The sequence below is a fragment of the Carassius auratus genome, chromosome 5 (genome assembly GCF_003368295.1).
Source record: "Carassius auratus strain Wakin chromosome 5, ASM336829v1, whole genome shotgun sequence".
In the NCBI taxonomy this organism is placed as follows: Eukaryota; Metazoa; Chordata; class Actinopteri; order Cypriniformes; family Cyprinidae; genus Carassius; species Carassius auratus.
Window position 1 is genome coordinate 10409100 of NC_039247.1, and position 26754 is coordinate 10435853.

General features: G+C 39.7%; 2 protein-coding genes across 3 annotated transcripts in view; both read left to right on the forward strand.

Annotated features, from left to right (window-relative positions):
• The first annotated feature begins 116 nt into the window (after nt 1-116).
• LOC113074775 (rabankyrin-5-like) lies at nt 117-16432 on the forward strand. The gene is made up of 25 exons (XM_026247554.1): nt 117-858; nt 2732-2936; nt 3786-3904; nt 4082-4217; nt 6569-6692; nt 7269-7418; nt 8976-9141; nt 9350-9554; nt 9652-9720; nt 9885-10084; nt 10185-10282; nt 10801-11011; nt 11109-11207; nt 11297-11450; nt 11678-11846; nt 11994-12112; nt 12986-13142; nt 13294-13494; nt 13602-13778; nt 13871-14018; nt 14164-14254; nt 14358-14482; nt 14598-14744; nt 14839-14929; nt 15102-16432. The coding sequence occupies exons 1-25, from the start codon at nt 849-851 to the stop codon at nt 15232-15234; spliced, it is 3504 nt and encodes a 1167-aa protein (XP_026103339.1). The 5' UTR covers nt 117-848; the 3' UTR covers nt 15235-16432.
• A 3523-nt stretch (nt 16433-19955) lies between these two features.
• Nucleotides 19956-26754, forward strand: part of LOC113074816 (zinc finger ZZ-type and EF-hand domain-containing protein 1-like) — a 46632-nt gene continuing 39833 nt past the window's right edge. Inside the window, exons 1-8 of one of the 2 annotated variants that reach the window (XM_026247565.1) lie at nt 19956-20602; nt 21890-22034; nt 22190-22384; nt 23062-23245; nt 23368-23567; nt 24172-24382; nt 24881-24997; nt 25270-25448. In XM_026247565.1, the coding sequence (XP_026103350.1) occupies nt 20168-20602; nt 21890-22034; nt 22190-22384; nt 23062-23245; nt 23368-23567; nt 24172-24382; nt 24881-24997; nt 25270-25448 (1666 nt within the window). In that variant the 5' untranslated portion in view covers nt 19956-20167. The remainder of the gene's footprint in view (nt 20603-21889; nt 22035-22189; nt 22385-23061; nt 23246-23367; nt 23568-24171; nt 24383-24880; nt 24998-25269; nt 25449-26754) is intronic. The other variant, XM_026247562.1, reaches the window with a different exon arrangement.

Here is a 26754-nt window from a genome sequence, read left to right on the forward strand (position 1 = left end):
TTTGTGTGGTTTCTTTGATAGGTTTCTTACCCATGCTTTAAATGTAGATCTCTTGCAAACAGTTACTGGGATTTCAGATGAGGTGTGTGTGTGTGTGTGTGTGTGTGTGTGTGTGTGTGTGTGTGTGTGTGTTTAAGGACGATTGAGCAGAGGTGTGTGTGTGTGCGTGCATGCCTGTATTCCATTCTCCTCCAACAATCTTTAATTCTCTGGTTAATTTTATTCTGGCTCTGACAGACTACTACAGTTCTTTTGCCTAATGTACAAAGACAAAATACCGATGTATATTTTTCATGTTATGGAAGTTGTCACCTCTAGTGAATTCTTCTAAAATATAATTTTTTTTCCAATACTTGTTTGCGTGTGCTGTCTGTTCAGTTCAAAGTGTTGCCCAAAACTTGAATGTTTTATGACACTCGTCCATTCAGTAGCATTCCAGCAGAACTACAAATGTGCTTTTTAGTAAAATTATTCTTCAAGACATGGCAATTTAACATTAACATTGGCTGAAAGGTTGTATTGTGTTTTTTTTATTTTATTTTTTATTTTTAGAAATGGTTTGATGTAAGCCAAAAGAGGGCATTAATCTAAATGTAGTTCCTATCCATAATTTATCTGACTGGTCAAAATGAAACTTAAATGAGAGCGCATATTAAAGACACCATATACAATTGGTTTACTTGACAAACAGACATTACTTAATCTGTCATTTGTAATGCACTTTATAAACGTAATGTAGCTTTGGCTCGTTGTTTGCTTCGACACAGACACGCGCACGCGCTCCTCCCAAATCAAAACCTTCCTCCCGCGGTCTCTCGCGGTATTAGTTGACCAGCTACGGATCCAACATGGCGGAAGGTATGAGAATGGTTTCTTTCTTATTTTTTTACGCCCTTGCTGTTTAACACATACAGCGGTTGTATCTCTACACTATGTGCTGGCCTATTAATGCATTTAATTGGTATCACCACAGCCAATTGGTAATAAAAATCGCGTAAGCCTGAAATGAACCACATTATTGCTTAGATATTTTTCCAGCTAACTGGTTGCAAGTCAGGTGGTGGGCTGGGCGGTGGTAGTGATAATTTGCCGGGTGATTTGATGTCTTACGTAAAGAAATATCCAATAAATGCCTTTTCTAAAATATGTCTTCAGTTGCTAGCACAGAACATGGTGTTGTAATTTTGCTTTCAAGTCATTTCTGATCAGAATTTCCCCTTTCATTCTTTTATCCTGATCTTCGTAATCTTTAATGAGAAATTCACCTGCACATGCAAACTGGCTATTAAATATGTAAATGTATTGCACGTGATGTATTTGAGTATATAACATGACATGGATATAACAGTCAAATAAATGTATAGGCTAGTTCTGTCATGTTGTCTATATGGATAATTTGCACACATCTTTGTGCTTGCATACAGAGACATCGCAACTGGCGGTTGCAACCGTTACTTTTATCAGCTCATGTGTGACATCTCACGTCTTTATCTTTCCTCAACATGCTGTAAAATAAAAATGCATTTAAATGACGACATTTTCAAACAGCTTAAAAACGCTTTCACGATTTTTTTCCACTTCTTTTTACCAAACGAGGATGCTAATAACAGGCTAGACCAACTGTATTGTGTTAGCAACCAGAGTGACAAGTGTTTGTTGAAGCGATGATACATTTTATAAGGGTGTATCCATTTCTAAATCTAAATTACTAGAACAATTTATTATATGCTAATTGCACAATATCCAGAAAGTCGAGAATGATTTATTCTTCGTCTGAATTCATTGTGTAATTCAGTAGGTCTTGTAAATGCTTGTAGGTATTGCAAGCAGCTTATTGCCTCACAAGGTTTCCTGTCATCTGATTGGCTGATGAGCTTTTTAAATACTTTATTGGACCTATTTGGACAGCTCGGAGTTGTTGATTTGCTTAGGACACTGGTTTCTTGAATCTAGGCTAAAGGCAAATGGCTCACATATTAAACTGAAAACATGCTAATCCTTCGCTTACACCACACAGTCTTAATGACTAGGTAGACTTTTCTTTTCCCAAAAATTACAGCTTCTGTATAGTATATTACTCCCAGGTGCTGCATTCTGTTTTTAGGAACATTCAAAGATTTTCCTAGATGTCAAATGACACATTATTAGGCCAGCTTTCTCAGTACCTGAGCTAATGTTGGTGCCATGGCAAAGTGTAGCCTCAGCATTCTGGAGAGACTGAAATAAATTCAAGGAAAGAGGAAGGAAGCGGCCCGTGTTGGAATGTAGGTTAAGCTGTGACATCCCCTAGTTACAGATCCAAGGCCATTCCCACATTGAGGATGGCGAGTGTGAAGTTGTTATTGTGTGTTTTGAGTGGAGTGAGATGGATTCTGATGGTGTATTTGAACTCTGGTGTTTGTTGTTCATGAATTAGACCATGTTGAATCAGTTTTTACTTGTCAGAATGCAGAAAGACAGTTCTGCTCCCATATAATCGGTGGTCCACTTTTCTTCCCCTGAGCGTGGTTAGGAAGTCTGTCTGTGTCAGCAGTTTTCATGTGAAATCTGTTTTGTCCCTCTCTCTTTCTTCTTCATGGCATTTCCACTTCCCTTTTCTATTACCAATCACATGTCTTTTCACTTCTTGGTTTATTCATCCATTTTTCCTTATTCTCTCCTTGTACCCTATCTGCTTATTCCTTGTGTTCCACTCCTTCTCATCTCTTCATCGTTTCCAACATGCCCGCAGAGGAGGTGCAGAAATTGCAGAAGCACCTTGCTCTGCTGAGGCAGGAGTATGTGAAGATGCAGCAGAAGCTGGTGGAGACGGAGAGGCGCTGCTCCGTGTTGGCTGCCCAGGCCTCTCTCCCCGGTTCCACCTCCCAGGCCAGTGACTCCTTCATCAGCCGCCTGCTGGCCATCGTGGCTGACCTTTATCAGCAGGAGCTGTACAGGTGAGCACTGGACATGAAGCGACACGTACTGTTAGATGAGGTCATAATAAAGCACAGAGGCAAAACAGAAATATCATATAGATGCACAAGTTAAATGTGTTTTTGTCAATTTCTTTTCCATTTATTTCCACTGCATGTGAAAAAATATATGTTGCGATACTGTAAGCAAGCACTGTAAGCAATATATTGGGATATTTCTTATTTTAGTAATAGTATATATTATAAGGAAAGCTCAGTTGTCATTAAGAATGCACCACCATATGCAAACCTTAGCAATACAATTTTTTTTTTAAATTTTTGTGCAGTATGAGTAAAGGGGGATAAATTAATGTGCTTGCAGGATCCTTTAGTTAAATGTATAAAATGTATTTTTATTAAAAAGACCATATATATGCAAAATATTATTTTGTCTTTGTTTTTGTGAAATATGAGCTAGAAAGTTTTATTCAAATCTTCAGTTTTTATAAGATTCACACAGTTATTGAAATATTTAAGTTTGTCCGTGACTTTGTCTTGATTTGAATATTTGCTACCACTAAGGTAGTAAAGGTTTGGTTTGCAGTTTAATTTTGCTTCTAAGTGCTTTAAAGCTGGCTGAAAAGGGGTTTAATATGTCTCCTTGGTTTGTAAATTTAGGAAACTGTATTACAGTTGTATTTCTTCGTATTGCACCATGTTCTTATGAGGTTACAAAATGATCCATCTGAGATTTGAGCCCAGTCTGTTGTCTCAGATCTGACCTCTGAGACCGTTACATAATACATACTATGATATGGTAGATGATTTCTGCATATTTCACAGGAATGCTGTGTAAAGTCATTATGACAAGATTTTTTTTTGTTCTCCTAGTGATCTGAAGGTGAAGATTGGAGAGCAGAGGCTCAGTGCTCATAAATTTGTGCTGGCTGCTCGGAGTGAAATCTGGAGCTTGGCCAACCTGTCCTCCACCACAGAACTGGACCTCTCAGGTAACAATGGCTTCTGTGTTTCCTCCAACCTGCACTTGCAGTGGAGGATGTCAAGATTTTGTTTGTTTGGCTTTTTTCTTTCCTTATTGTTCTAATGCAGTATGCAACCGCGTCAGATCCCTCAAAACTGAACCTGTTGTTGGATTCTCTCCTGTGCTTCCCCATGTGACTTCCTAGATGCCAAGCCAGAGGTTGCCATGGCAATGCTGCGCTGGGCGTACACGGACGATCTGGAGTTGAGTGGAGACGATGGCTTCCTCATCAACCTGATGAAGCTGGCCAACCGCTTCCAGCTCCATCTTCTGCGAGAAAGGTGGGAACGGTGTCTTTAGAATGACAGATACAATTGACTGGATAGATACAATTGACTTTAGATAGAGCTAAAATTTCAACATGTAACTTCCGTTATCAATCACTCAACATTTAAGAGTATCAACTACAGGTATATAGAGCACCCCTCAGCATGGATTGATGTGAAGCACAAAGGCTTTTGGTGATGAATCACCAAATTAATTACACTTGATTAATGAAGCGTTTGCATATGCAACACGCCATCACGCCATTTTTAGTCACTCTGGTCCATCACTGAGTCATACTCATCAAATTAAATAGAGGTCACCCTGAAAGCTTGTGCTCTTTTTACCTGGCATTAACCTGAAAGAGACTTCTAGATAAACTGGAGAGTTCAGGTGATGCCCCCATCATCAAAGTGCCCTTGAATCAAGTACGTAATCCTCTCCCATCAATAGGTTTGCTTTAAGTCACTTTGGATTAAAGCAGTTGCTAAATGGCAGGCAAACAGCCTATGTGTTTTGTGCTTTCGTGCTTTTATTCTTTGCTACTGGGACTATAGAATAACTTTCTTTGATAAATTTTAGTAACGTTATGCATGTTTTTACAGTCACTTTTGATCAATTTAATGTGCTGTGTAAATATCAATTTCTTTAATGAAATCGTACTGATCCCAAACTTTTCAAATTTATATATATATATTAGGGGTGTAACGGTTCACAAAATTCACGGTTCGGTTCGATACGATACACTGATGTCACGGTTCGGTTCGGTTCGGTTCGATACATTTTAGATACAGCAAAATGTAAAAACATCTCAACTTTTCAGAATGCCGCAAGCGCACCGCGGGTCATGTGACAAGAACTAACCAATCAGCTTCATCCTTTCCCGTAACAACGTTGAGAGCTCAGCCAAGATGAAGGAACAGCTGATCATAGTTGTATATGGATTGCAATTTTGAAATAAATTTAGTAGCAGAGCTACTGCAAGCGATTTTTAGAGCTGCAAATCCATTTATCCTTCGCTGAAATTTCCGCGTCTCATGGAGAGAGCACGTCATTGTTGCTTAGCAAAGACAGACGCCTCATGAGCGCTTCTGCCCAAGCGCTTTGGAAAGGAGGAGAAAGACGCGCTTAGCGTTTTCCATGCGTTTTTAGGCACGATATGTGAACGGCCCCTAAGGCGCTCGCTCACTCAGCACGCGCTGAAGGCTCGTTGCAAAATGTCGAATGTCTTTAACAGACCAGAAATATAAGATCCTAAAATAACCAACAGGTCTGGTGTTTGGGTTGGATTCCCTGTAAGCTATAGTGTCTAAATGCTGCAGGGATAGTTTGCTGCGTGCATGTTTCTCCTTTTTTTCGTCTTTTCCCAGATAGTACTGACGCATATATCCCCGCTGGTGTTTTTTTTTTTTTTTATTCCCGCTGCAGATGCGACATACCGTTGTTTTTTTATCCACCACTCTCTTGCCATCACCTTTATAGCTTAAAGGGAATCCAAAGTGCACCCAAACACCAGACCTGTTGGTTATTGGAGGATCTTCTCATTTCTAGTCTGTTAAACGCATTGGCTATTTTGCAACGAGCCTTCAGCGTGTACTGAGTGAGCGAGCGCCTGCTGAGTAGCCTAACATAAACATATAAGATGGTGTTTTTTTCTTCTTCGGGAGTGTCAGGGGCGTTGCCTGTTACGTTGTTTGGGTTATTGGGCTACCTTGTTGAACGCATATCATTATATTTCTCTCTCTCTCTCTCTTTTTTTTTTTTTTTCAAATATAATTAATTACTCCAACGAACCGTTCGGTATACATAATGCGTACCGCGTACCGAACCGAAAGCGTCGTATCGAACGGTTCAATACGAATACGCGTATCGTTACACCCCTAATATATATATATATATATATATATATATATATATATATATAATGTGAAAAACAGAAAATGGAAGGAGGACTTAGTATATTAACCTACTGTATTTTTCGGACTATAAGTCGCACCTGAGTATAAGTCGCACCAGTCCAAAAACCAAAAATACGTCATGATGAGGAAAAAAACATATATAAGTTGCACTGTACTATAAGTCGCATTTATTTAGAAACAAGCACCAAGAGAAACATTACCGCCGCAAGATTACCGTCTACCGACGCAAGAGAGCACCCTCTCTCGGCAGCAGACGGAAATGTTTTCTATTGGTTCATTTCTCTCGGTTCATGTCAAATGAATTTTGATAAATAAGTCGGACCTGACTATAAGTCGCAGGACCAGCTAAACTATGAAAAAAGTGCGACTTATAGTCCGGAAAATACGGTATATAAAATGGAATTGTTAGTGTTAAAGAATAAGCAGCATAAATTGTTTTTCAAATGCAGATGTGAGAAAGGAGTGATGTCATCAGTGAACGTGAGGAACTGTATCAGATTCTACCAGACCGCTGAAGAGCTGGACGCCACAACACTGATGAACTATTGTGGAGAAATCATTGCCAGTCACTGGGTGAGTCATCATCCACGTCCTCCACAGACTCATCAGATGTGGAATTCTCTCTATAGATACACATAGCTGTTAATTTCATAATACACTAAAGTACTAGGCATCATTTTATCAGCATTAATAAAATAAACATTGATTAATAACCTGACAGATTCACTATGGAAAATAGCCTTCCTCCATTTCATTCTTTCCATTCAAAAGTCTTCTTGTTGTCCTTGATGTTTGGAGTCTCCCTTATGACTCCTTGTAAATCCACACAAGGCGTAAAGATTGATTCTGAAGGTTATGTTTATGACCGGGATGATAAATGAAACCTCTCCTCAGAGTGAAACCAAACACATCGATATGGGTTTAACAGACCTTCATCAAGAACTAGACATAGAATTTGAACATTTGATTTTGTTCAATTGAAATATTGAATTTGAGATTTGAATAATTAAGTTGTCACCTGCTGGAGGAAATCGTTATGCAAGGCATTTCTATTTTATCATTTTTGAGTCTGTATCCATGTAAAATGGAGATTTCCTGATGAATAAATGCTTAAATGTTTAATATTTACTTCTTTACCCTCTGAAACAGGACGATCTTCGGAAAGAGGACTTCAGTACTATGGATGCTCAGCTGCTCTATAAGATGATCAAATCCAAGACCGAGTACCCCCTTCACAAAGCAATTAAAGTAGAACGAGAAGATGTGGTCTTCCTTTATCTGATAGAGATGGACGCCCAGGTAAAAAGCCAGCACTAAATCAAAGACGTGTTACTGCTAAATATACAGTGATTGAAAACCAATCATATCAGGTCATGTTTTTGGTTTGTTTAATGTTTTCATCAGCCTGGATAACAAGTGGTCACCAAACATGATATTTAAATAATTTAGTATAAAATAATTAGAAATATTATTAATTATATTTTGAATTACACGCATAAGACCAACAATGTGTGAAACTGTTATGTAAAATGTATCTATTATTTATATTTTTACAACATACTCTGCTGGATTTAGTCACATTTCCTCCACTAATAAATGTATGATTCTCTACTATTAAGCTTGCATGGCAAATTGATTAGGAAAAAGTCTTGCCAGACTTTATTTTAACGTCCAATTCTCACGATTAACTATGACTTTTGCCTCAATAAACCCCTAATTTGCTGCTACTTATTAATAGTTAATAAGGTAGTTGTTTAAGTGTTAATTCACCCAAAAATACAAATCAGGCTGCGTTTTACTCATCCCTGAGGCATCCTAGGTGTGTATGACTTTCTTCTTTCAGACGGATCCATTCGGAGTTATATTAAAAATTGTCTTTGATCTTTCAAGCTCTTTTATTGCAGTCAGAGGGTGTTGCATTGATTCAGTCAAAAAGACGTGAAATAAAAAGTGTCTCACAGGGCTCTGTGGGTGAACAAAGGCCTCCTGTAGGGAATAGATGCATTTTTGTTAGAAAAATATCCACATTCAAAACTTAATAAACACTTGAATCTGTTGTAAATGGTACCAGCTGCAGGGGAATGATGTATGAGGTCAGCTTGGCGCATGCACAGCTCAAAAGTGACGCACGTGTTCCTAAATAAAAGTACAAATCAAGTATTTGAAAAAAAAAACTATGTCAGAGGATTTCGATATAAGGCAAGAGGAGACTGGTTTTCCTTTGCTAAAGTAAGGAAATTTTGCTTCCTTTGCTCCTGTTAAACAAACGTTGGTTTTCACAAGACTCACCAGCGCATGTGCAACGCTGACCTCATACGTCATCCGCCTGGAGCTGCTTCTGTGTACAACTGTTGGCGCAAGCAAGATTAAAGTGATTATTACTTTTGAATATGGATATTCTTCTTACAAAAATGCCTCAAGTTGCCTTTGTTCACAACCGGGAGGTATGTAAGACACTTTGTTTTTAATTTTTTTATGGAAGGGCGCTTTTTATTTAACTTCTTTTGGATTGAAGGAATGCAACACTCATTAACTGCAATGATATAGCTGGAACGATCAAAGACAATTTGAATATGCCTCTGACTGGATTCTTCAGAGTAAGACATATACACCTAGGATGCCTCTGAGGAGAGTAAAACGCAGCCTGATTTTCTTTTTTGGGTGGACTAACCATTCAAGTTTAGGTATGGAGTAGCATTAAGGGATCTAAAATATGGTCATGCAGAATAAGGCATAAATATGTGCTTTGCAAGTACTACCAAACAGCCAATATGCTAGTAATATGCATGCTAGCTAACAATGATAATTAGTCCTTAAAATAAAGTGTTATCATATTTCTTTTATCTCATTCCCAAGTTACCTGGAAAGCTGAATGAGCTGGATAATAATGGAGACTTGGCGCTGGGTCTGGCTCTGTCCAAAAAGCTGGAGAGCATCGCCACCACACTGGTCAACAACAAAGCAGATGTAGACATGGTGGACCAGAGCGGCTGGAGTCTTCTACACAAGGCCATCCAGAGAGGTGAAGAGTGTTTGTATTTGGCCAGAGGGAAAAACTGAATGTGGCACATTTACCAAGAATTTGAAGTTGACATAAAGCCACCTACAGCTGCAAAAGAATGCTGCTGAAACTTTGAAATCCATCAAGAATCTTTTGAGAATTATTATTTCCTTTTGTTGGTCTAAGTACTCTCTCTGTCTTGTGGGTTTCTCTCTCCTTGTCTTTTTAGGAGATGAGTTTGCCTCCACTTTTCTGATCCGTCACTCCGCACAGGTGAACGCTGCCACAGTGGGGGCAGTGGAGACGCCTCTGCACCTGGTCTGCTCTTTCAACCCTAAAAAACACAGTGGTGAAGTTATGGCTGGCATGGCCCACATCGCTGAGGCTTTGCTTAAAGCTGGTGCCAACCCAAACATGCAAAACAGCAAAGGACGGTGGGTAACAATTAATCAAGGGCTTCTTCTGCATAATTACTATGTTTATGGCGGTAAAACTTATTCATTGTATTCCATGACTCGGTTATTTTCATAGGACGCCACTACATGAGGCTGTGGTGTCAGGAAATGAGCCGGTCTTTAACCAGCTACTGCAATGCAAACAGTAAGCTTAAACATGGATCTCATTTTCTAAACGAATGATCTGAAATTATTTTTGTAGTTAATAAAATGGTATACTACTTGTACTGTTTCAGCAGCATGGCTCTACCCCTTGTCCTTTTCTTGTTTCCCTTGTGTAACACTGCAAATCCTCCCCTTCATGCGTAGGTTGGACCTGGAGCTGAAAGACCATGAAGGCAGCACTGCACTGTGGCTGGCTCTGCAGTACATCACTGTGGCCTCTGACCCCTCCGTCAACCCTTTTGACGATGAAGCTCCCGTTGTGAACGGAACCTCATTTGACGAGAACAGTTTCGCAGCACGGCTCATACAGAGAGGGAGCAATCCTGATGCACCAGACGCTAACGGTACCACACGTCTTGCACCCTATAAAAAGTTGATCTGTGTTTTTTTTTTTTTTAGTCATTACTACTTTCGTAGCTGTTAATCACAACATCTCTTCCTCAGGTAACTGCCTCATGCAGAGAGCAGCTATCACAGGAAGTGAAGCGGCTGCTATCTTCCTGGCCACACATGGAGCTAAAGTTAATCACACTAACAAATGGGTGAGTCTGTCACATGTTACAGAATAATAGTGTAGTCATCAAAACAATTAAAAAAAAAATTAATATATATATTATACATTACTGCATTACCTTTCAGAATTTTGAGCTCAGGAAGAATGTATTTTTCTTTTCTTTTTTTAAGAAATTATTTTAATTAAGACATTTTTTTATTTTCAGCAAGGACGCATTAAATTGTTCAAAAAGTGACAGTTAAGACACTTGTAATGTTACAAAAGATTTCAAATTCAAATAAATGCTCTTATTTTGAGCTTCAGATTGTGCAACTGTTTTCAACATTGATAATCACAAGAAATGTTTCTTGAGGCACCATGGATCATGTGACATTGAAGAATGGCGTAATGGCTGAAGTTAGGGAATAAATGACATGTTATAATAGAAAAGTTATTTTCAATTGTAATAATATTCTGCAATATAACGGTTTTTACTGTATTTTGGTCAAATAAATGCAGCCATATATATATATATATATATAAAAATGATCAAATTTTCTTTTTTAGGGCGAGACCCCCCTCCATACTGCTTGCCGTTGTGGCTTGGCGGGGCTAACAGCAGAGTTGCTCCAGCAGGGAGCGAATCCTAACCTGCAGACTGACAGCCCCCTGCCTGATGGAGTCGAGAAAAGCCAAGGAGTCTCCTTGCAAAGTCCGCTCCACCTGGCAATCATTCACAACCACCCAGATGTGGTGTCTGTCATATTAGAGCAGAAAGGTGAGGGATGTGCGAGGATGTTTGATTTGAGAGCTTATCTATGCAGCCGTACCATCTCTTGTCACTCATAAGTTCATTTTTGCTCCATCTGTCATAGCCAATACACTACATGCGACCAACAATCTGCAGATCATCCCTGACTTCAGTTTGAAAGACTCGATGGATCAGACCGTTCTGGGTCTCGCACTCTGGACTGGTGGGTTCTGTTAAAAAACTCCTCCTGTGGGTTCACTGCTCACGCAGATCATTCAGTTTTTCACGTTACTTTCTTATTTACATCACTAGGTATGCACACTATCGCCGCACAGCTGCTGGGTTCTGGAGCAGCCATTAATGACACCATGTCTGATGGACAGACACTACTGCACATGGCCATAAAGAGACAGGACAGCAAGAGCGCCCTCTTCCTGCTGGAACACCAGGCTGACATCAACGTCAGGTACAACACCTACCAAAACGTTGGTTAGCATACATACCCCAGACATGTTGAGCTGTGCTGTTAATGTCAGCAATGAGGGTTTGAGTCCTGCTTGCAGTGTGTCTCAATCCTATCCCCCCTCTGTTTCCCAAAAATAGCTATTGCGGAAAAAGTTGACACACATAATAGCTATAAAAGCTAATTTTTTTTAAACAAATCCTCAAACTACAAATCATGCTTTGTTTTAGGACCCAGGAGGGGCAGACGGCTTTACAGTTGGCCATCAGTAACCAGCTTCCTTTAGTAGTGGACGCCATCTGCACAAGAGGAGCAGACATGTCAGTGGTGGATGAGAAGGGTGATCCTCCGCTCTGGCTGGCTCTAGAAAATGGTTTGGAGGACATAGCTTCCACACTGGTGAGAACATTTTTCCATTTCCCGTTTTCTATCGTTTTAACTTCATTTAATATATTGTTGATCTTAAAACATTTATTTTCCATATTTTGGTTAAAAAATAATGCTTGTCTAATACGAGTTGATTTGACTTGTTAATTTTTGGCTTAGGTCAGGCACGGGTGTGATGCAACCTGTTGGAGTTCAGGGCCTGGAGGATGTCATCAGACTCTTCTCCACAGAGCCATCGATGAGAACAACGAGATCACTGCCTGCTTCCTTATACGCAGGTTTGCAAAACCTCTCCTTATTTTATCTTGCTTCTGAGCAGGATTTGCATTGTAAAACATGAGCATGACAGGTCATCAATTTGACATTTTCAATGCAAAACACTAACTGATTGGTGGTACTTCATTAGCTTCATCTCTAGAGCGTGCTACAGGATTACATTTTTGCAGGCCAAAATCCAGAAAATAAGTTAGCATTTTAGCACTTCCGTTTCCATCACCCTGAAGTCAATTTTTTGACATTTATTTTTGGTGAAATGCTTAAAATAAGTTCTGTGCTCAACACATATTTTCAGGTTTTATTCTACAACATAATACCCCCTTGTAAAGTGTCATAATAAAGGCCAAAAAAAGTGGCTAAATGGGACAACATTTATTGCTGATTACCTTAAATATCATCTACTCACTTGTCTGCTTTCACGGCCTCGTTATGTTTATAATTGCAAATTATTCTAACCCAAACTTTCAGGGGGAAGTTGTTTTTAATAAAGACCGAAAGAGTTGACGGATGCTTAATGATTGTTGAAAGTGTGGTTTAGTTATATATCCTAGAGTTAGCGTTTAACTTCATTTAGACTTAAGAATCCATTCAATTTGTTCCTTTGTGAAGTCTCTGAACTTATTTTCTGCAATACTCCAAAAGTCAAAATGAAAATAGTCCTATAACAGGGATAATATCCTATAACAGAATTGTCAATAGTCATGTCTACAATCTGTTTAATTGCATGTTATGCCGGTAAAATCAAATTAATTCCAAATAATAATTTACATGTATAAATGAACGTAACTTAAAAAGAACTGGACAGACATTCCAAAAAGTGACTTTTGAAGTAAAAGTTTAATTTCCATGTCACTGATCTCAACATGTGTTTTCAGTGGCTGTGATGTGAACAGCCCGAGGAGGCCTGGTCCTAACGGTGAGGGAGATGAGGAGGCGAGAGATGGACAGAGCCCACTGCATCTGGCTGCGTCCTGGGGTCTGGAGGAGGTGGCGCAGTGCCTTTTGGAGTTCGGAGCCACTGTGAACGCACAGGTTTTTATAGATGCATACATTCACTCTAGTTCTTCTCTCTTTTTCTGTAGATGACAAAACGCAATTTAACAGGGGCTTTATGCAGATATGTTCCATGCACACACAGGTTAAAATGCCCTGATAGCTGCAGTATCCATTTCTCTGTATGCAGGATTCAGAGGGTCGTGCTCCCATCCATGTCGCCATCAGCAACCAGCAAAACGTCATCATCCAGCTACTCATCTCCCACCCAGAAATCCGGTTGAATATTCGAGACCGACAAGGCATGACACCATTTGCCTGTGCCATGACCCATAAGAACAATAAGGCTGCCGAAGCCATCCTAAAACGAGAGCCTGGCGCTGCTGAACAGGTGCATGGGCCATATTATACCCAAAGTCAAAGATTAAATTACTCCACATTGTTTCTATATATGTGATGTCACAAGCCACTGGATAAACGTTCTCTCTCTTTGTCTAGGTGGACAACAAAGGTCGCAACTTCCTGCATGTTGCCGTGCAGAACTCTGACATAGAGAGTGTGCTCTTTCTCATTAGTGTACAGGCCAACGTGAACTCCAGAGTGCAGGACAGTGCCAAACTTTCCCCTCTACACCTGGCCGTACAGGCGGGATCAGAGATCATTGTCAGAAATCTGGTAAAGCAAAGTTAATTCTTTTTTAGTTTTATTTCCAAGTCAAGAACTGCAACACACATTTATGTTTTCTCTGATGTATGTGTGGATTGCAGCTTTTGGCTGGTGCTAAAGTAAACGAGTTGACCAAGCATCGTCAGACGGCGCTGCATCTCGCTGCACAACAGGATCTTTCCACAATCTGCTCTGTCCTGATCGAGAATGGCGTTGATTTCACTGCAGTAGATGAGAATGGAAACAATGGTAGACTATTGTGCTACACTTGCAGTAAAAGGGCTCAGTAGTCAGTGTAAATCAGTAAAATATTTGCGCAAAATGTACATCTATTATAATATTCCTGTAGGAATAAATTCCATTTCTATAATTTCTTTGTATTTCCTTCTAATAGCACTTCATCTGGCCGTGATGCAGGGGCGTCTGAATAATGTGCGTGCTCTACTCACCGAGTCCAACATAGATGCAGAGGCCTATAATCTCAGGTTTGGCTCTGAATATCATACTCCACAAATGTATAAAAAATGAGCACTATTCATTGACGTTCACTCTAGCTTTAATAGTTTTGCCTTCTTTTCTTCTCTCTAGAGGTCAATCCCCCATGCATGTCCTTGGCCAGTATGGGAAAGAGAACGCAGCAGCCATTTTTGAGCTGTTTTTGGAATGCATGCCTGAGTATCCCCTGGATAAACCCGACAATGAAGGGAACACAGGTCGGTGAAGTACTACCAATTATACGAAATGTGCATTTTTAAATAGATAATTTTCCCTAATAATAGCAATTTTTTTTTTTTTTTTCAATGATAGTTGATGTTTTTCTCCTTGCAGTGCTTCTGTTGGCATACATAAAAGGAAACGCTAACCTGTGTCGTGCCATTGTGAGGGCTGGAGCTCGACTTGGTGTTACTAACAACCAGGGCATCAACATCTTCAACTATCAGGTTGCCACTAAGCAGCTTCTGTTCCGTCTACTAGGTAAGTGATGCAGGTTTAGTGTTTCCGAGACATTTATGATGCTGGTAGTAGTTATATATAACCAGTCTTGTGTATCACGTTTTAAACGGTTCAGATATGCTATCCAAAGAGCCCCCGTGGTGTGATGGTTCAAACTGCTTTGAATGTATGACCAAATTTGGAGTCACCACCAGGAAACATCACTGGTATGTAGGCAATGTTGTTTCAGTCCTTTTACCATTATAAAGACCTTTTGTGATTCACCTTTCATTGTGAATACACCATTCTTTCTCTCCATTGATGAGGTTTACTTTTTGTCATCCTCCCTTGTCCTGTAACCTAATATCTCATTCTTTTGTCTTTTTCTTTCTCTCTTAGCCGCCATTGTGGGCGTCTGCTCTGCCATAAGTGCTCTATAAAGGAGATCCCCATCATCAAATTTGACCTGAACAAACCTGTGCGTGTATGTGATGTCTGCTTTGATGTGTTGACATTGGGTGGTGTGTCCTAACACACTGGAGGAGCATGCAGGACGGGCACCAGTCGAGCGGACTTTGAACCTACGGGCTGGGCCTGGGAGGAAGAAGAAATGGAGGAAGACACGAAGAGAGGAGGAGCCCTTGAACAAAACCATTCCATTCTTCTCAAAGAAAAAATGCAACCATAACAATATGCGTTTGTTCTAGCAGTATGTTTTAGAACCAAACTCTTACGTGTCGAGGATCCAGATTAAAACTTGTGGAATGCAGATCCAAATGAAAATTGTAGTTCTGAAATCAGCTTTTGGCAAGAACCCAAGTGTGATATGAGAAGGGCAACTGTTATTTACTACTGAAAAAGAACCATAGGGGTTTTTGACAGGGCTAAATGTGCTATATGGACACTGTATGATTATTATTAGTTCTTCATTTTTAACAAGTATGACAAGTCTAGTGCATGACTGAACATGCGATAATGCCACCAGTAGGCCTACTCGAATTGACTCTCTCTTTTTACAGATAACTCGAACCCAGTTTGAGGTAGATGAAGCATTTTGTGAACATTTCAAGGAAGTTTGTTTGGTGTGAAATGCTGCTGGATGTGAAGGGATCTCTGAAAGGTAGCCATGTTGAAGTAGTGCGAAGCCTTAATCATACTGTGCAGGGTCTTTCGGTTGTTGTATTGAGGTTTTGATCACGTCTTAACCTCTGTGGAAGGACATTTCTCTTTCTCTGGAGGTCAAATCAAAAGAAAGAGATGGAGAAATATACCTTGCTTGGTTAATGTGGTGTTATTAGTAATATTAGTAAACCTAATCATGTATTATTCTGCATACTCGGTGTACTTTATTTTAACAGATCTATTAGTTTTGCATTCTACTAAAATCTGAGAAACACTTCAGATGTGGAAGTGTTCTGATGTGGATTTCAAATCGTTTCCTGTGATTCTATTAGACAGGTAGACAGGTGCAGAAATACAAGTTCAGAATTCTGATATGCTTACTATGCATATGCATGACATCATTTGTAGCCCATCGTTAGTCATCGTTCCATCATAATCACACTTTATTAATTTCTGATCACCAAAGGATACATTCCAGTTAACATTTGCCCTGCAAGCTAGCGCTGGGGGAGCTGCTCGCTTGATCGTTGTTTTTGAAAGTCTTTTTGGTGGCATAACGCGTCGCATTATGTTGACCTATCATTTTTAAATGCTTTTTCATGTCCATGTTTAACAGGTGCACTTTATCAACTTTTTTTTACATTTCTGGTCATATTTCAAAGGAGATTTGTTTTTGATTTGTTTGTGTGGGGGTGGAGGCCAAGTCCAAGTCCACAGTCTGTTATTGGTATTGTTAAATTGTACAGATAAATGTATGATATTTTTGACCACTACAACTGTTTTGTACTTAATGCAGTTTGTGCTTTTTTTTTTGTCTATGTGGCAAACCTATGATTTGGCCTCTGTTTAATCTTTCTGTAAATTGTATGGTATCTGTATGCTCAGATATTTAGCCTGTCGCCGCCTCTAGTATCCTTTTCAAGAAAGGGAGGACAACTTTGCATAAAGGACGATTGAAAAAAAAATCTTTAAAATTGTCTTATTTAATTAACAATCTTGATTTTATGGCATAATGTAATATACTTGGGAGTGGCCAGACCAAGGGGAGAAAAGCATTCTGGGTACTCCAACTGGGCTGGGTAAAGCTACATCTCACTCTAAAGCCTGGGCTTTTTCTTCAACCCCTCAGTCAGGAAAGCCTCAACATGTGTAGAACTGGCCAATCAGTTTACCTGCAGCACATGGGCCATGGAGAGGAGATAGAGACCTTAAAGGCACAGTTTACCTTGAAATTAAAAATTTAATTTTCTCACCTGTTCATGACCATTTTTATTTAGGGGTAAAATATTGTCAATTTTATGGATTTTTTAATAATAGGACTTAAAAGCATAAAGAAATTAATGAATGAACTGAAGTGCATTACAATTATGACACCATAGTAGAGTCAGTCTTACAAGCATTTTAAGTACTTTAACTCCATTATAAATCAGAAAATAAAATAGATTTTCTCTCAAGTCTGTTTATGAATGCAGAATTATGCAAGAACTAGTTAAAAGCTCAGTATGAAAATGGTCACCGAGCGTCATCTGGTACCCACCCACTGGAGTGTAGTCCCTCTGATGAAATGCCTGCCAGAGAACCACAATCTGCGAGTCAGAGAAATCTGAAACATCACTAGTTAAGACAGCCTCCGTGAAATCACCTGGAACAAACGCCCTTGATGCGTCTTTCCCTGCATAAACGTCACACAGATTTCAAGCAATCTCTATGCACTAGCATCACTCCAAATATGGCCTGTAAATTACATATTGTACTAACCTGTAAAGAAATTGTAACCACCGTAAGACCCCCTTTGATGTCAAACACCTGTCTTAAGATAGCCAGGTACAATCCTTTACTGTTCTCTCCTCCGTTGTATGAAGAAAGCTCATCTTCGGTCAGCATGCGAACCGGTGTTGTGCCCACTGATATATATATATTTATATATCTATCTATGTATATACAGTATTGTTCAAAATAATAGCAGTACAAAGTGACTAACCAGAATAATCAAGGTTTTTCGTATATTTTTTTATTGCTACGTGGCAAACAAGTTACCAGTAGCTTCAGTAGATTCTCAGAAAACAAATGAGACCCAGCATTCATGATATGCACGCTCTTAAGGCTGTGCAATTGGGCAATTAGTTGAATTAGTTGAAAGGGATGTGTTCAAAAAAATAGCAGTGTGGCATTCAAAACCTGAGGTCATCAATTTTGTGAAGAAACCGGTGTGAATCAGGTGGCCCCTATTTAAGGATGAAGCCAACACTTGTTGAACATGCATTTGAAAGCTGAGGAAAATGGGTCGTTCAAGACATTGTTCAGAAGAACAGCGTACTTTGATTAAAAAGTTGATTAGAGAGGGGAAAACCTATAAAGAGGTGCAAAAAATGATAGGCTGTTCAGCTAAAATGATCTCCAATGCCTTAAAATGGAGAGCAAAACCAGAGAGACGTGGAAGAAAACGGAAGACAACCATCAAAATGGATAGAAGAATAACCAGAATGGCAAAGGCTCAGCCAATGATCACCTCCAGGATGATCAAAGACAGTCTGGAGTTACCTGTAAGTACTGTGACAGTAAGAAGACGTCTGTGTGAAGCTAATCTATTTTCAAGAATCCCCCGCAAAGTCCCTCTGTTTAAAAAAAAGGCATATGCAGAAGAGGTTACAATTTGCCAAAGAACACATCAACTGGCCTAAAGAGAAATGGAGGAACATTTTGTGGACTGATGAGAGTAAAATTGTTCTTTTTGGGTCCAAGGGCCACAGGCACTTTGTGAGACGACCCCCAAACTCTGAATTCAAGCCACAGTACACAGTGAAGATGAAGCATGGAGGTGCAAGCATCATGATATGGGCATGTTTCTCCTACTATGGTGTTGGGCCTATTTATCGCATACCAGGGATCATGGATCAGTTTGCATATGTTAAAATACTTGAAGAGGTCATGTTGCCCGATGCTGAAGAGGACATGCCCTTGAAATGGTTGTTTCAACAAGACAATGACCCAAAACACACTAGTAAACGGGCAAAGTCTTGGTTCCAAACCAACAAAATTAATGTTATGGAGTGGCCAGCCCAATCTCCAGACCTTAATCCAATTGAGAACTTGTGGGGTGATATCAAAAATGCTGTTTCTGAAGCAAAACCAAGAAATGTGAATGAATTGTGGAATGTTGTTAAAGAATCATGGAGTGGAATAACAGCTGAGAGGTGCCACAAGTTGGTTGACTCCATGCCACACAGATGTCAAGCAGTTTTAAAAAACTGTGGTCATACAACTAAATATTAGTTTAGTGATTCACAGGATTGCTAAATCCCAGAAAAAAAAAATGTTTGTACAAAATAGTTTTGAGTTTGTACAGTCAAAGGTAGACACTGCTATTTTTTTGAACACACCCCTTTCAACTAATTGCCCAATTGCACAGCCTTAAGAGCGTGCATATCATGAATGCTGGGTCTTGTTTGTTTTCTGACAATCTACTGAACCTACTAGTAAGTTGTTTGCCACGTAGCAATAAAAAATATACTAAAAACCTTGATTATTCTGGTTAGTCACATTGTACTGCTATTATTTTGAACAATACTGTATATACACACATATACATATACATATATACTATACTGCAGAGTTTTGAACTTGCTCACAACAGACCCGGGAGAGAAGACAATGCTGAATAAAGTCATAGTTTTTGCTATTTTGGGACCAAAATGTATTTTCGATGCTTCAAAAAATTCTAACTGACCCTCGGATGTCACATGGACTACTTTGATGATGTTTTTCTTACCTTTCTGGACATGGACAATATACCGTACACACAGTTTCAATGGAGGGACTGAGAGCTCTCGGACTAAAATATCCTAAACTCTGTTTCAAAGATAAATGGATTTCTCACAGGTTTGGAATAACACGAGGGTATGTTATTAATGACATAATTTTGATTATTGGGTGAACTAACCCTTTAAGAATTAGCTTTCCAGATGACCTACAAATTGATATCATGACTGTACATCAAATACGAACACATATTTATTTATTTATTTATTTCCTGTCCAACATTTTTTTTTTTTAAATACATTATGTTACAAAATTTTATAATTTGAAACCATGATCCGCGAGTACTGGAGGTGGACGCTAGGGGGGAGTGTTTACAGCGCAGCGGACGTCACTGAACTTGCACGGAAGGACCAAAGATTTGCTGACAAACATGACGTCAGCTGGGGGAGCAGTCAATGCGGTAGTGACAGCGGAGGAACGCGCTGACTGGAAAAGCACCCAGGACTAATCAACCCTGACATTAAAACTTAGCTTGAAACCTGGGTTGAAGGCAATCGGAAGATAGCCCGAAGCCGCAGAACACCATGGGAAACGCGGAGGGAGGTTGTGGCACTGGGAGCGGCGACGAGGAGGACGTAGAAACGGAGAGTCCCGTGTTCGCTGAGGGCAGCCCGGCCTCTGCGGCCACAGGCAACAGGGCCGCCGCCGCCGCCGGAGATGGAGGAGCAGAGGCAGGCTCCGGTCCCGGGAGAAACGGAAGAAGTTCGGCGAACCCGCCTGCCCCGAGTTATGGACTCCCCACTCCTGCAGCTCTGCTGGAGCAGGTGAAGTTGCGAGAGGCAGCGGCCCGTATGAGCGACTCATGGGTCGCCATTTCGGAGTCGGTACTGGCGCGCAACGAGAGCGCTCTGGTGCGCTGGCTGGAGGAGCGTCAGAGCCGCGGAGAAGAGTCCGTCACACTGGAGCAGTTCTGTGAGACGCTGGAGAGCAGAGACGCGCCCAGAGATGAGTGCGAGGAGGTGAAAATGTCCCTCAGATAAACGATGACCTACTGTAGGCGTTCACGCCAAGTCACGGCTGGTCACTGAGAGTTTGTAGGTTCAAGACCAAAGAAGGGTGATGATAGATATAGTGCATTTAAGCGAAACTCCCGTCACCTACATTATTAATTCGTAAATAAGTGTTATTTAGCTGTGGCAAGCAGCTCAAAGTTGTGGAATTAACCACATAGATTGCTCTCTACTCTGAGTTGTTATATTGTGCAATCACTCACAGATTTGATAAAGGCTGTTATTTGGCTGTCCCCACCTAGTTCACATCCAATCTTGACAGCATTACAGCTCCTCATAGGGCTGTCTTATTAGATCTGCGTTGTCTTCTTGATTGGTAGCTACAGGGTTTGATTATGTAATGCTATATCGTCTGCTGAGTCAGACTCATTTAGTGCAAGTATAGAATAGGTTTTGCTGTGTTGTACTACTTGTCAATAAAAAAGATTATAAGAAATGCTTTAGAAAATAAAATTTGCCAATAAAAAAATCTATCTGTTGACAGATTTCTACAGTTGACATTCTGACTACTGATTACAAATTTGTATATGTAAACTAAATGTTTTTCTATTTAGTTTACATATCCAAATTGGCAGTAAAGAGTCAGGAACTCGGCTGTAGAAATCTATTTTAAAAGTTAGATTTGTGATTGCCAAATATACAGTATATAAACCATAGAGATTTTTAGTGGGCATCCATAATCACATGACATGGGTTAATGCCCCTCCCCTTCCCCAACCCTGATTAAATTTAAAGTCTATATCCGGAGCAAAGGATACTGGATAAATGTGTTATTCTGGGATTGGCTCATCACACACACCTTCAGAATCTAAATGTATAGTTCAGTCTGTTTAAAGTGTTAATAGTGTGGTGCTTTGATATATATCTTGGTGCTGAATAATTTCTTTATTCATGAACTGTGTTTATTTATGTTGAATTTTAGACGTATTCAGAAATGTTGCTGTACTATGGTACATTTTGTTAGAGCTTTCTGGAAGTGGCTTGACTGATTTAAACATGAGTCACTTTCTTTTGCTTTACAAATGACTCCCATGCTGGCTCGAGTGCATTTATTATGTACAGTAGGTGAAATGAACAACTGATTCGAGAGAGCTAGAGAGACTAGTTATTGTTGTCTTCTGTTTGTATTCTTCTTTGTGTGATACCTCAACCTAATTTTTTGGTCACAGAATGTACAGACAAAAAAAAAAAAAAAAAAAAAAATTTCAAATGATCTCTTCCATTTGTGCTCTTTAGGCCTTTGGTCAGTTTGATGCTGAGGGTGATGGGGTTGTTGATGTGGAGAACATGCTCACGGCACTGAAAAACTCAAATGGAGCCAACCTGCAGGGAGAACTCAGTCATGTGATCAGGCAGCTTCAGGCATGCTCTTTGACACCAGGTGGGGCGGCAGTCGTGAATGAACATGCTTATGTATTTGAATGCAGTGGCGACAGGTGCTCAAATATCCAAAGTTGACCATGCCAGGTGGCTATGCAAATGATTCTCAATGTTTGACTCAGTTGTTGGCCTCTTTTACCCTTCATGCTCATCCAGGATTTGTGGATATCTTCTCCAAGTCCAAGGACCGTCTCAAAGCACATGCCTCCAAAATCTTGAAATTCTTGCACCGGAATCGCATCCCCAGCAGCTCCATCCCATTCCCTGTGCTGGAAGGCTACAACAGCATCTGCACCATGAGGTCTTCTGTAGTGCAGGACTTCCTGGATTACCTGTTACAGAAGGAGAAAGGTAAATGGCAGATGGAGGATGGAGTGGTAACAACAATTATTGTATAGGGCTGCAGGGACATTTTTTTGTAGGCCAACTCAGAAGTGAGCATCACCCTGGTTCCACCCAATAGGGATTGTCATTGGCTTTTGGATTATTGCAGAAAATTAGCTCTGTGAGCAACGAAAGTTTAAGATTCCTACATGTTTTGTTCATTAAGATAATCTTCACAAATGAACACAGCTTTCATTATTTTTTAAAGTGACAGTCTTGTCATGTCTTAACGTGATGGTGTCCCATACTCAGAAATTTGTGCTATGCATTTATCCCAGTTAATGTCCTCATTGACCTCTGTTATCCCATCTAGCCACTTATTAGCAACTCAAAATCAGGCATACTGATGTTAATTCGTACAGTAAAACTTGAAAATATATTATGGTTGTGTTAATCACAGACTTTATTTCCAACATTAATCAATATCCCATTCAAAACACTCACTTTCGGACAATAGAACCAATATGTTTTTTGCTAAATATTGGGCCCATATTCCTGCAGCACTCAATTTGAAAGGATAATTAAATAAAAATCAGTTTCCATTTTGTGCTGCTAGAGGTGCAGTTTACTGTGGATAATATGTGAGACAATGTCCCCCATCTCTTTTGTTCTTCATATTCATATTCTGCTGACTGTCCTCTCAGATCTAGACATCCAGTACAGAGTGGAGCTCAATCATGACCCAGATGTGGATAAAGTTAAGGTGGTCACCCAGTGCTACAGCTTCATCGAGGCTTCATCCAATAGTGCAGATATCAACAAGATGACCAATGGTGAGACCGTGTCTTTCTGGCAGTCGGACGGTAGTGCTCGCTCACACTGGATAAGGCAAGTGGTCCATTTCATTGGTGCATCTACATGGAATTAAATTGTAGTTGATGATGCAACACATTCCATTACCTTCACTAAGTAATTCATTGAATATTACCACTTCCTCTGACCCACCACAGGTTAAAACTGAAGCCAGACATAGTTTTGAGACGGCTGGCCATTGCGGTAGCATCTAATGACCACAGCTACATGCCACAGCTGGTGTCTATAGCTGTAGGAAAGAGCCGGCGCTCCCTGCAGGAGATCAGAGATGTGAGGATCCCCAGTAACGTCACGGGTTACGTACCGCTACTGGATAACGCCAACATCAGCCATCCTTGTGAGTACACGCTTGTACAGCAGAATCTTCTGTTTGAAGCTTTAATTTGTACAATACTTTTCAAAAGTTTGGGGATTTTGAAAGAAGCCTTTTATGTTCACCAAGGCGGCATTTATTTGATTAAAAAAACAAACATTAAAATGTTTGTAATGTTGTAAAATATTATGTGATGGGAAAGTTGATTTTCAGCAGCCATCACTCTACAGTCGTGTCACATGCTCCTTCAGAAATCATTCTAATATGCTGATTTGTTGCTCAACAAACATTTATTATTATCAATGTTGAAATGTTGTTCTGCTTAATATTTTTGTGGAAACTGTATTACATATCTTTCAACATCCTTTATGAAAAGCAGATTAAAAAGAACCATGTTTATTTGAAATAGAAATCTTTTGACACTTTTGATCAATTTAATGCAGGGGTGGGGAACGTTGATGCATTCTTACTGAATACAAGTATTGACAAAAATTTTACAATTCCCCAAGCCTTTGAACGATAGATGTATGTGCATACTCTGAGTGGTATGTAAAGAGTGACTGTATTTTCTGTTTATTTCTAGTATGCTAGTCAGAAAGCTCTTGTAAACTTTGCTTTTGTCTCTCAGACATTCAGATAAACATTAAGCGCTGCCTCAGTGATGGCTGTGACACACGTATTCATGGTCTGAAGACGATGGGCTACCAGATCACCAAGAGTAAAGAGGTTTCGGTATCTGATGCCTCGGCTATATGGTATCTGTCTCTCCTCACATCTCTCGTCACCGCTTCCATGGAAACCAATCCTGTGCTAGCGCAGACCGTCCTACAGAGCACACAGTAAGTCAGGAGAAATGACTAATGCATATTGCTTCTCACAAAAGCATGGTAGTAATAGCACTAAATTTGTTGTTTTATAGTCATGTGCTGCACACTGATATTGTGATTGTATAGTGTCCTGGATGGTAGCTTTATTTTGATTTCTCTATGGTGCCTAGTGCATTTTGATTTAAAAATCTGATTTGCATTTGTTGAGACATGTACACTGCCATGCAAATGTTTGCCGTCAGTAAGATAGAAAAAATGCTTTTGTTAATCAGTGATGCATTCAATTGATCAAAAGTGACAGTAAATACTTTTATAATGTACCAAAAACTTTCAGCTGATCTAAGGAACCTGAAAAACGTGATCATGGTTTCCACAAAAATAAGCTGTACAAGTGTTTTCAACATATTATAGAATGGTTTCTAAAGGGTCATGTCACGCTAAACACTGAAGTAATGGCTGCTTAAGAAAAAAAAAATCGAACAGTTTATTTTAATGCTTTTTCTTTTCTAGGAAAGCCTTACAGCACATGCCACCCCTGTCCTTAACGGCATGTTCAATGGAGTTTCCCAAATTCCTCTCTCCAAACATTCTGGAAGAGGTAGATGGCTTTTTACTGCGCATAGCAGGGTAAGAATCAAGCTCTACTAGCACAAGCTCAGTTCAGCATGTATAATTCTGTTATTAATAGGTCAAAACAATTCTGACACTGAGGGCAGAAGTGGCCAACCCCTTATGGTTTTAATATTACAATACATGTCAGCCTGATAATAATGGAAAACTGTTTTCTGTCAGTGAATAATTACAGCTGTTTCATCTGATCGTAATTGGACACTCTGCTCTTCTCTGCTGAGAAAGCTCATCAGAAGTGCTTTGCTTTTAAACATCCTGTCTCTCTCTAGCTGCTGTGTGTCCCCTGAGGCTGAGCTGACTCTGTTAGCATTTGCTCTGGCTCGAGGCAGCATGGCTAAAGTCCTCATCTCTCTGTCTGGTATCTGTGAGCATCTGGATTCAGAGTACAGAGCTTCCTCACTGCTGGCCTCAATGGCGACGGTCCGGTTAAGACTACTCTACCGTAACGGTAATGCACATTCGATTTTCAGTATTTTTGATGGAATCAACCCCCACATGATGATCCTAATAACTGTTTATGAAAGTGAACTGCAGGAAAAAAATGCACTGTATTAAGATAAGTTTTATTTAATTTTTTTGTACTGACAGAGTGTGTCCGCCTCCCGAAAAATGTTAGGTAGATTATTCCAAAGTTTGGGCGATAAATGGTAAAAGGATCTGCTGCCCACAGTTGATTTTGATATTCTAGGTATGATCAAATAGCCAGTGTATTGAGAGCACAGTGGATGTGGAGGACTATAGTGCAGTAAGAGCTTGTTCAAATACTGAGGTACATAACCATTCAAGGCTTTATAAGTAATAAGCAAGATATTAAAATCTATACGATGTTTGATAAGGACCCAGTGCTAATATAGTCATACTTCCTGGTTTTAGTAAGAGCTCTAGCTGCTGCGTTTTTGACCATCTAGAGTTTGTTTATTAAGCATGCAGAGTAACCACTAGGGATGGGCATGATTAATCGACGATCGATAATTGATCGTTAAGATTTTCCTCGATCATGTTAATTTGTTATCGATTAATCTAAAGCATTTTTTTTTATCTAATGCAGGTTGCGTTGCGTAGTGCGAGTCTTCAAGCAATTAAATGAATTTCACTGTGTATGCAGCAATAAAAAATATTTTACCACCATGGGGCAATATTTGACACCCTACTCGGTTATCTGTGATCTTCCGTTTTGATTTCAAAGAATAATCATGAAGATGTCACGGCGAAGTGTGGCGTGGGACCATTTTGATTTAAAAAGCGAACTAGTTAACTGCAAACATTGCGATGCCGTGTTTAAGTACAACACGGCCACGACTCAAATGATGTACCTATGCATACCGGCAAATTTTCATGAGGCTTTAACCCTTTCGAGTCGATTAACGCATATATGCGTTTTGAGTCATTTTCTCCTGATAACCCCTGATAAATTACACTCTCAGTTTTAATCGTACAGATAAGAGCAATACATCAATACAATCGAGAGCAATACAATCGAATCTGTAAAGGGTCTAGTTTTTTTTGGATACAGACATAATAACAAAAAACCTTTGTGCACTTATAAAATAAAGATAACAAACAAGGTGCGCTGTCTACAGTCTTTTTCTCCGCTGATCGTCATGTACAAACATTTCATTAAAATGAACCGTAACTCCGTGAATACTCAACGAAGAGACATGAGAGAGATATCTATAGAAAGCCTGGAATGTCTACTTTTAAACTAAACAAGTGCTTCCGAAAAACAAATATTCTGAGATAAAGTAATCCATATG